Below are 10,399 nucleotides of genomic sequence, written 5' to 3' on the forward strand. Positions count from 1 at the left end.
GTTTGGGGGTTTTTTTCCTCCCCTCCTTGGCAAACCTGCTCTAGCGTGAATTGTCAAAAAGACACGTGCTTTGCTTGGGGTGCATGGGCCAAGCGCATGAGGAGGAGCTGCGTATGTGACCGGGTGCATGTTTGCCTGTGCTCTTCCAAGGGTTCGTCCTGGGATGGTGCCTATTTCTGCATCGCTTGGTCCCGCTGTGGGGCAGGAATTCCAGGCTCCCGTGGCTGTTGGGTCACTGCATTCTCGTTTCTTTCTCAATGTTCTGTATTATAAACTTTGTTTTTCAGACATATCTCTCTTCCCCCCCCCACCCCCCCACCCCTCTGGAAGAGAACTTGACAGGGGCGGAATGTAGTCTTAAGACCAAACCATTTCTTGCTAGGGTCTGAAGTGCCAGCAGATGTTCTCCACCTTAATTTGTCTGCTGCATGTTGAGACAGGAGTGCCAACGCCTCTTGAAAAGCAGGGAAGCCAAGACCAGTTATATTTTGGGGTTGGGAGGGCCAGATGGCCAGTGTGGCTTCCAGGAGAAGGGCACACCAGAGGTGGGTTCCTTAGCATGGCGATGCAAGGTTCAACCTCATGACTAAACCACATAAAACGAAAGATGAAGAGATGGCCAGAGGTATCTGTAGAACCCAGAAATTGCATTAGAGTGATGAAACCTACATGGGGATGTTCTTTCAAATTCGTGATACATTTACTAAAAGAATAGGTCTGGATGTTTTTTGCTGGAAACTGGAAGTAAACACCAGAAACTGGGGGAAAAAATATATCACCAGTCAAGGCCAGGTGACTTAGCATGCCGCAGACATCCATAAACATGAGCCAGTAGCCAAGCACTCAAATGTGATCATGTCACCATGGGTGTGTATGCGTGTACGGCCATTGTAACACTGAAAATGGGTTGTAAGGAGCTTTGGGGAAGTCCATCATAACTCAGAAGAGGTCGTAAGTTGAGAACTCCCTGTCTGCTAAAACGGAATCGCATTTTAAGGCTGTGTTCTCTGCTCTGTGGGATTGGAATCTGTAGGATGATATTTTTCTGCCTTGGGTTTCTCCGAACCTTTGGAATGGGATCTTAGCAGTTCTGCCCCCAAACCCTTCATCTATACTCTTTAGCCCACCTGCAAAGCCAATGTTTTCTTGGGTTTGTGATCTCCGGTTGAGTGTCAGCTCCCTAATTTGTAACTCTGTCCAAATCTAAGTTCTCCAAAGGTCCACCAGACCATCACTGTATCTGAAGTAAGCAGAACTTTCCCAACAGTGAGAACAATTGACCAGGGGAACATTTTGCCTTCAGAAGTGATTGGGGGCTCCATCACTGGAGGCTTTCAAGAAGACGTGGGAGATTCCATTTGTCTGAAATGGACTAGGGGGTTGAACTAGATGCTAGAAGGCCTCCAGGATCCCTTTCAACTCTGAAGTGCTTCTGAACTATCTCTTGTCACATGCCTGTGAGTTGATTGTCCTCTTGTTTTCTTCTTTTGCTTTCTGTTGTCCCTCTAGTACACGTCCAGCATGAGAGCCAAATACCTCGCCACCAACCAGCCTCGGCCGGATTCTGGAAGCGTGCACTGAAAACAAGGACACCTGGAAGTGGAAAAAAATGGAACGAAATGGGCCAATGCTGCGAGCCTCTGTTGTCCTCGCAGACCTATCCTGCTTTTCTCCCCAAGTCCAGGGATCCAGCTCAGTTGCATTTCCTGCTGCTTCTTCCCCAGCTTGACCTGGCTCATGTCCACGTGAAGACACCTCCGTAGAAGCTTGTTGCAGTTCCAGGCTCCGTTCCCTTGCGGTTCTCTCTCTACAGAGAGGGGCAACATCTCCACATGCTCATGTCCACGTGCTGGTCCTCTTGTGTTCCTTCGCTGTACGGGGAAATACGCTTTTGATGCCCATAAATGGTCAAGTGGACCATCTCCTCCCTAAGTCTTCTGTCCAACCCATCAGAAACGATTGGATGAACCAGATGACTTAAAACTGGATCGTGGGGTGGAAGTGCTCTTGATGTGGCACACCGAAACAAAAGCCATCTTGAATGTCCACTCTGCCAATGAAGCTCAGATATCTCCAAGCTTTGCCTGAAGATCTCTTGGAGTTGCCATAGAGGCATCCTTGGTTCTCCTGCCAGCATTGGTGGATCTCCAACTTGGGATCTTGGCAAGTCCTTGGTTCCTTGCCTGTTACAACGTGGTCTACTAATTTAACCCTTTGTGATATCTTGGATACCTCTACTACAAGTTTACTCCTCTCTTTTACTATCTGGGTTTAAAGTCCTGGAGAGAAGGGGAAGGCTTCCTGCACCAGCTTATATGTGGTTGGATGTATGTGCTTGTTTGCACACACATACAAACACAGCCTTATATGAACACACACTTGTGTGTTTGTGCTCTATCTGCCTTCCTCCTTTATATCTGTACTTCCTACTAGCTCTCACCAAACATCTCTTGAGCTGATGTGAAGTCATCAAACTGGAAACTACCACTCTTTCGGTGCCAAAATATTCCAGGAAAATATTTAAGGAGCATTGTAGATTGGAGGGGAGGGCTGTGAAATATCAAATTTTGGGAGAAGGATTGGACAGGTCAAGGAAACACCAGTAAAACTGAGCTTCTTCCCAAGGTGTCCTCCTAGGTTAGACTTCTCAATGTTTATCATTTGGGCTCCTTTGGGGAGTTAGGACAGACGAATCCCTGGAAGTGTTGATATTAGATGGAGAAGGGAGGATTGTCACTGGTCCTGTATCCTTAAATCAGGAAGCAAACATAAAATACTGTTATGGGAAGACACTTTTGAAATGGATAGTCTCTCCTCTTAATTTGAAGGCCATCTGTGGATCAGTTGCTTCTTAACTTGTTGACAGTAAAGGTCAACAGCAAATCGGGAGGAAGAACAATTGCTGTAGGACATCTACTGGTGTTCCTGCTATGTGAGATGATTAGAATATTGAATAGTTGCACCCTATTCTTATTTATCTCTTGGGTCTCCTCCTTTTGAAAGCACGGAGATTTCCTTTTCAAGTTTTGCACATTTGAGAGGGAGTCTTGCTTGCTTTCGCTCTTGCGAGATCCACACCCACACATCCCTCCACCCTAGTTGCTTGCTTGCTTTGAAAACCTAGAATATCAGAAGGCTCTGAGGTCCTGAGATGCAGCTTGCAGCAGAATGAGTAGATACTCAAACCACTGTTAAGTCTTTCTTGAGCATCAGTAAGCCATTGTTTGTGTGTAAGTGCAGGGAGCCTACTCAGCTTTGCAATCTTATCTCTAGATTCCCAAAAACACAGCTCAGCACTCAGTGGTGTTGGGAGAGGCATTGGACCTGCTTCCAACCATGAAGGTATTTGTACAAAAGTGACACCTCCCCCCAAAAAAATACATTCCTTCACAGACCACCTTTTGAAGTGTGCCCTTAAAAACAAAATTCAGCCCTCTGAAACATCTGCAGATAATCACAGATCTTCAGAAGAACATTCTTGGTAGCTTAGTTTGCCGAGAGCAGGAAGACAACCCTGTCCTGCTCAGTCTTCTCCAGGCAGAAGAAAACTTGGGTATGATCATCTTAAGGAAGGGACCAGCAACGTACGTTGTAATAACCACTATAGAAACTTGACTTTCTCCTGAGAAGTCGCCATTGCTTAGATGGTGATGGAGCTTCAGCTTGGGGTGTCCTGCACAAATTGAAGATGTCCTCTGCCTTTTCCAACCAGCAGAAGACGACCTGGTGGAGAAGACCAAGCTATCAGATCAGAGTTTGGTGCAGGGTGAATCTTCTCCAGGGACTTTGAACTCGGCTCGGCTTTTCAACTAACCGAGATACAGAATCATCTCAAACTATGGTGCATGCTTCTATCTCAAGAGCCAACTGGGTGTGTGTCTACGCACCCAGGCACCCGCCCCATGTAAATATGGATTGTCGGGGACGCCAAGAGCACGTGCAGTTCTCGTGGGGCATGTCTGAATGGCTCTCTTTCAGAAAATGTGAGTGTTTGCATGGTCACTTGTTTGCCTTCAAAGAGAAGCAGGGGTCACTTTCCCCGCCTTCTCCTTCGTGCCAAGCATCCGTGGCAACCATTTCGACTGCTAAGGGCTGTTCACCGCTGGCTGTCCTCTCTTCCCAAAGCAGCTTGTCCCAAGTTTTTCCCCCCTCCTCCCTCAATTATTGGCTGGCAAGAGTGTTGACGTTTGGCTGGCTTGGTGTCTTCATTAGGGCTTCTGCACCAGCTTCGTTGACATAGCAGGCAAACCCCACGGAATATTTTAATTTCCTGTTCTCTTAGCTTTCTCTCTCTCTCTTTGGTTTATTTTTGCAAGTCAAGAACGTCTCAGGACGGCGCGGTAGACTTTTCCGGCCACCATCCCTGTGGATTTTTTGGCCTAAGAAATTCAAGAGACGTTGAGTGGCAGGTCGCTAAGTTCTCTTAGCCAGAACCTGAAGTAGGGGGACCATAGGCTGGAGTGGAAAAACGGAGCCCTAAAACCCTCCCTCCCTTCCCTTCCTGAGAGCCATTTGCAAGGGGACTGGGTTTTTCCCGCGACAACCATCACACGCCCTTTCCTGAAAACAATCCTAGGGACCATCTCCAGCTCACCAGGCATCTCTCCACAATGTGACCTGTACATAGCAGCATGGGGATGGAATTTCTCCCGTCCGATGTTGAAGACTGCATTGTAATTGTTTAAAAAAAAAAAAAATCGAATCAAGACTTGGATGTGAATTTATTTTTGTGTGTGCTGTCCAAAAAAAAAAAAAAAAAAATGTGTCGTGTTTTGTATCCTGTATGTATAATATTAGCTCACTTCGTTTTGAATTTTCTTTGGCTTCTTAAGATGAGGAAAGGTTTAAGGTGGGGAGGAAAAATTGACATTCCTCCATGTAGCCAAGACTTGAAGGTTAGATTCTTCTCAGCTAGCCTCCTTTAAAAAAAAAAAAAAAGCAAATCTGATGGGTATGTGTGAATTAAATACCTCAGGTGTGGCCAGTTTAACTGGAAGAAAGAGGAACGAGTAGCTTAAACCTGGCCTAAACTTGGAATAATTTGACTGAGGGCAAATTCCTGGAGCATCGCAGAAACTTTGCGCAATTCACACGCGTGTGTTAAATTCAGTTGCTGCTCAGATCCAGCACACTTGCCGCGTAGATCTGTTGTGCTTGTCCCATCTGTGGCTCATCAAGGACCCAAGACCTATATTTTCCACCAAAGCATGCTGGTGCTTCCCAAGATCTACCGGGAAGTTGAGTAGTTGGAAATATTGATTGGTCAAATATTGTTTCTCTTAGGGTGCTTAATGTGTTTGAGAGGATGCTAAGACATGTTCTTGTGGTCTCTGTGTTATCAGCTTGATCAGAGAGGAAGGTATATGTGGGGTGCGCAAGGCCAAGAGAAGGTTGAATGATGGGTCTGGTCCATAGTTCAGTTTTGACTGTGGATGGAGGCCACTGGGGCAGAAGGAACGTGGCTTTGGGGTACGTCTGCGTTGACGCTCCCTTGACCAACTGTGCCCATTTCTTCTTTGAAAGACCTAGGACTTTAGTGCATCAGGCCATGCCAAAAGCTTCTTGCGGTGAAGGTTCTGGACATTGTTCAACCATATCTGTGCCAAAAATAATAAGTCTTTTAAAAGCCATAGCGATGAAACAAGGCTGGTGTTGTGCAGCTTTGGTCCTTTATCCCACCTTTTCCTGAGCTTGTTGTTTAAAAGGAAGTGCTCTATTGGCTGCCTCCCCCATCCATCAATCTGGCACCTTCCTCCGGGAAGTGTGAAGTTTGAAGTATCAAACAAGCAGGTCCAGTACAGGCATCTCTGATGAGGGACAATAGAGAAATGTGGATCGCAGCTTCCTGCAGCTTGCAAGCTGTTGTCTTCAAGAGTTCTTGGCTTAGACCACGTTGGGTTAAAAAAGCATTTTCTTCAGGAAAAAAAAATTGAGCTTTCACCCTTCTGTTTCTGTCCTTCTTCATCCTGTAACTGATGGCTAAGTAGGTAGACAAGGACTCAAAAAAAAAAACCACGTAGGTCTCATTTTTGAGGTGTGTTCCTCAGCGAGGTGCTTCAGACCACGCATGATCACCAAGGTTCTTTAAGCGTGAACCTCTCAGACCTGAAGGAATTGAGATAGGCCCAGTGTTAGATCACTAGATCCTAGGTGTTGTGAGTATGTCATGGTGATGCATAGCTAGCTTTGAGATCCTTGGAGCATTGGTAGGTGGAACCAGCTCTTCCACGTAATAAGGCAGGTTGTTGGCCAGGACGTATGGTCCCCACTGCTCAGTGGAAGGGCATATGCCGTGGAGGCAAGGGATCCCGTCTTTATTATTTCCAAATGGAGCAGAAAATGTTACCACCAGCTGTTGGTAAGAGGACTGTGTTAAGAGGACTGAGTGCTTTGGTTCAATCTATGGCAGATTCTCCTGCTTGTAGCTAATGAGTTCTAGTTGAGAGAGGTGACTCCCTTTGCCACTAAGGAGAGGTGCTAAGAAACTGGTGGGACTTCTCTCCACCATCAGCTAAGGTGTAGTGGTGGGAGACCACCCAATCCTTGTCAGTTAGTCCTCAGATTACCCCTGTAGACCATGTCCCAACCTCAAGGAGCTTCTGAGAGAGAGAAAATGGTGCACCTGGGACCAAACAGACACAGCTACACACCGACACACTCAGAGGCCAACCTTAGAATCTGTTTCAGCAGAGCCATCTGTACCTTGGACCGCAGTAAGCAGGGACAAACATTTTCTTACCTTTCAACAACACAACAACAACAACCACAGCCACCAGTGGCAGCTGCTGGACTAGCATCAGGCTAGTTCTTGGTGCTTTGTGTATTCAACAACCACACTTTTGTCTCTATGCAAGGTGGACATTCCTCCTGTTTTCACTCCTCCCTCTCTGATAACCCAGATCCATCTCTCAGGCTTCCCCAATCTAGTTGGGGATTGGACTTGCATCCCCCTGAATCAAACCAGTTTCCCAGGGAGGTTGGATGGGGATTCTGGGAATTGTAGTCCCTTGGAACTTCCTGATTGATTCCCAGGAGTATTGATGTTGTGGTCAAAAACTGGGCCTGTTTATTCTCTTCCCCTCCCTTCAAACAATTTTGTGTTGACGTTTCAATGCAAGGGTTGCCAGTATTGTGGGTGCATCTTTCATGAACCATGCTTCGCCCCCAAAACAAGCAAGTCCATTAAAAACCCAGTTACAAAGAATCCTGGTTTATTACCAAGGGTGGTATTCATCCGGTTTGGACTGGTTCGGGCGAGCCGGTAGTTCCAGCGATCGCGGTTGAATCCCACCCATTTATTACCCATCCAACACGCTGCCTAAATTGGGCAGGTAATGCCACCTCTTATGACACAGGGCCAAGCTTCACCTTCTGAATTTCTGCCTGCCTGTGACTAGGAAAGGCACACGAGCCTCGGTGAAGTTTGGCGCTGTGGTCGGTTGGCAACCAGCAATTGTATTCTCTTCTCCTCCATTCATTAGAGACGCAAACCTGTTTGTGACTTTCATTTTGTCCACCTCCCAATTTTATTATTTTTATTGCTATTATTTTGAGAGATGTGGCAAATTCTACCAAGTCAAACTCTGAACTGGCATTTTCAAACCGGGTTTTGCTTCAAACCACAATGGTTAATAACAGCATTCTACTTTTATGTATACATATATAATATATGTATATGAAATATATATATAAATATAATTTTTTTAAGCCTTTAGACGTGACTAGCTTCTTTCAAAGTTCTCCACTGGACCCACCCCACCAAAAACCCATTTTTGAAATTTCACGGGGGTTTAAACGGAGGGGGGGGTGTCAGCCTGATGATGATTATTTTTGTAAAACTTTTCTTTGGACTTTTGGTTGATTTTACGACATTGTACTGTAGCTGTTTCCCCCCCCCTCTTTTTTATTGGTTGGTGTTCTTTCTGTTCTGCAGAAACAATTCTAAGTGTAATTCCTGTGGTTTCTATTCCGCTTGGGTTTTATGTTTTAAAATAAACAACTTTGAAAAGGCTCCGCTCCGAGTAATGAATGGTTTATATACGGATAAGATTTCATCGATTTCATTATTCACCATTTAGCACAGAGGTCTCCAAACTTGGCAACTTTTTTTAAGACGTGTGGATTTCAACTCCCAGAATTCATAGCTGGCTGAGGAATTCTGGGAGTTGAAATCCACAAGACTTTAAAAGTTGCCAAGTTTGAGGACCCCTGGCTTTTAGTGGCTTTATCAAAGATTGAATATTTGCCTGGCGGGTTGTACCTACTCCTTCCACAAGGGGGCAGCACCTGTCTGCATTTTCCATGGACAAAGGGAGAACTGTTTCCCTTAAAAATCAGATCGAATTAGCATACAGATATTCCTTGATTTACGACTGTTCCTTTAGTGACGGTTCCAAATTACAACAGCATTGGGGGAGAAAAAAACCCAACATGCTCATTTTTCACACTGGTGACCACTGCACCCTTCCTGCTGCCATGTGGTCAAAATTCGGATGCTTGGCAACTTGACTCGTATTTATGATGGTTGCGTTTTGCGACCTTACGACAAGCCAAGTCAACGGGGTGAGCAGGATTCACTTAACAACTGTCTTACTAACATTAGTGTGGTGATTCATTTAACAACTGAAGCAAGAGAGGTTGTAAAATGGAACAAAGTTTGCTTCACAAATGTCTGCCTTAGCATCCATAATTTTTGGGTCCTAAGTCGAGGACCCCCTAGCTTTCAGAGTCATCAAATCACAGGGCTGGAGCCTGGAAGGGACCTTAGAGGTCTTCTAGTCCAACCCGCTGGTCTTCCTGGATCTCAAGGCTCTACACACAAGCTAAAAAAAGCTAAAGGTTCCCTCTCGCACATCCGTGCTAGTTGTTTCTGGCTCTAGGGGGCGCCGGTGCTCATCTCCATGACAAAGCCGAAGAAGAGCCAGCGCTGTCCAAAGATGTCTCCGTGGTCGTGTGGCTGGCAGGACTAAATGCCTTTGAAGGCGTATGGAATGCAGTTTACCTTCCCACCAAAGGGGTCCCTATTTTCCTACTTGCATTTTTTACATGCTTTCGAACTGCTAGGATGACAAGTGATGGGAGCTTACTCTGTTACATGGTGCTGGGGATTCGAACCGCCAAACTTTCTGATCGACAAGCTCAGCATCTTAGCCACTGAGCCACCATGTCCCTCTAGGTTAGTTCTAATTTAGAACGAGTAACAAAGTTAGAAGGGGCCTTCTTTCTCAAACGTGACAACTTGAAGACGTGTGGACTTCAACTCCCAGAATCCCCCCAGGAAAGCGGAGAAAGCAATAAATAGCACCCCCCACACACAAAAAAGAGCTTCCAGTAATTAATTAGCCAACAAATTCTTTTATTGAAAGCACAGAGAAGACACGGGCCACAGGCAGTCTGTGGCAGATCAGGTTTAATTCCCTGAGAATATTAATCATTATTTCCCTCCCACACATTTTTCCTCTTTAATATATATATATATATATTTATAGCGAGAGTCACATTATATATATATATATGTACACTACTTTACAGAAAGCAACATCCCAGATACTGGGATTTATAAATTACAGATAAGTAACAAACAACACAAAACTTTTTCCATTTTTCTTTTTGTTTCCAGATATCAGGAAAAAAAATCGTTTTTTGTTTTTTTTTTGCTGTTCACTTTTAAACCCACCCTCAACAAAAATCACACCGGACTTGACATTTTTCACACACACACAAAAGGCACAGTAAATAACACTGTTGCAATAAAATATTTACAAACACTACCCACTATGGGCCTTGTTGTTGTTGGTTTTTGTTTTTACTTTTATTTTTGTTTGCGAGGGAAGCATTCGCCTCTCCGTCTCTGCCTTTGGGACTTAGGAAGAAAAAGCCATACGGCATTTTGCAGGAGAGTGAAATTCAACTCTTGGGGTGAAAATGCTACGGGCAAATTTCCCTGGCCCAGAGACTGAGAAGTTGCAGCGATGGGAGATGGTGAATCAACACCATGTCCAACTTATAAGAGAAATACAAGGATCCCTCATTGCTTCCAACATCTTTAAACCCCTTTTAAATTAGTACACAAGTCATTCCTACCAACTGCAAAAATTTGAGTCTGGATGTTGCTACGACCCCATCTCGATTTTACAGACCTTGATTCAACAGACTTTGGATTTAACAGACAATATCTGAATTTGGGTGGCTTCAGCAAACAGCGTGGTAAATCAGACCATGTGGATACATATTTTTTTGTAAAGTACATGGGTGTATGACATAAATATTATGAACATCACGTAACATTCACGGGTGTTACATAAAGTTGGATTTAATTAACATTTGGCTTTAACGGACACTGGTTCCTCCCAATTGGTCCATAAAATTAAAAGACTTACTTACAGTAAGTAAAATTAAA

The 10,399-nt window shown here is 44.8% G+C and overlaps 1 protein-coding gene across 2 annotated transcripts in view; it reads left to right on the plus strand.

The window, feature by feature from the left end:
* The window catches only part of TTYH3 (tweety family member 3), a 52,647-nt gene extending 47,837 nt beyond the window's left edge, over positions 1 to 4,810 (plus strand). For both annotated transcript variants that reach the window (XM_087942212.1, XM_087942211.1), the window contains one exon: positions 1,510 to 4,810. In XM_087942212.1, coding sequence (XP_087798338.1) covers positions 1,510 to 1,581 — 72 coding nt within the window. In that variant the 3' untranslated portion in view covers positions 1,582 to 4,810. The remainder of the gene's footprint in view (positions 1 to 1,509) is intronic.
* Positions 4,811 to 10,399: the final 5,589 nt, after the last annotated feature.

The sequence above is a fragment of the Notechis scutatus genome, chromosome 12, assembly GCF_049901735.1.
Source record: "Notechis scutatus isolate UNSWTSFEM ecotype Mainland chromosome 12, rNotScu1.2, whole genome shotgun sequence".
Classification (NCBI taxonomy): domain Eukaryota; kingdom Metazoa; phylum Chordata; class Lepidosauria; order Squamata; family Elapidae; genus Notechis; species Notechis scutatus.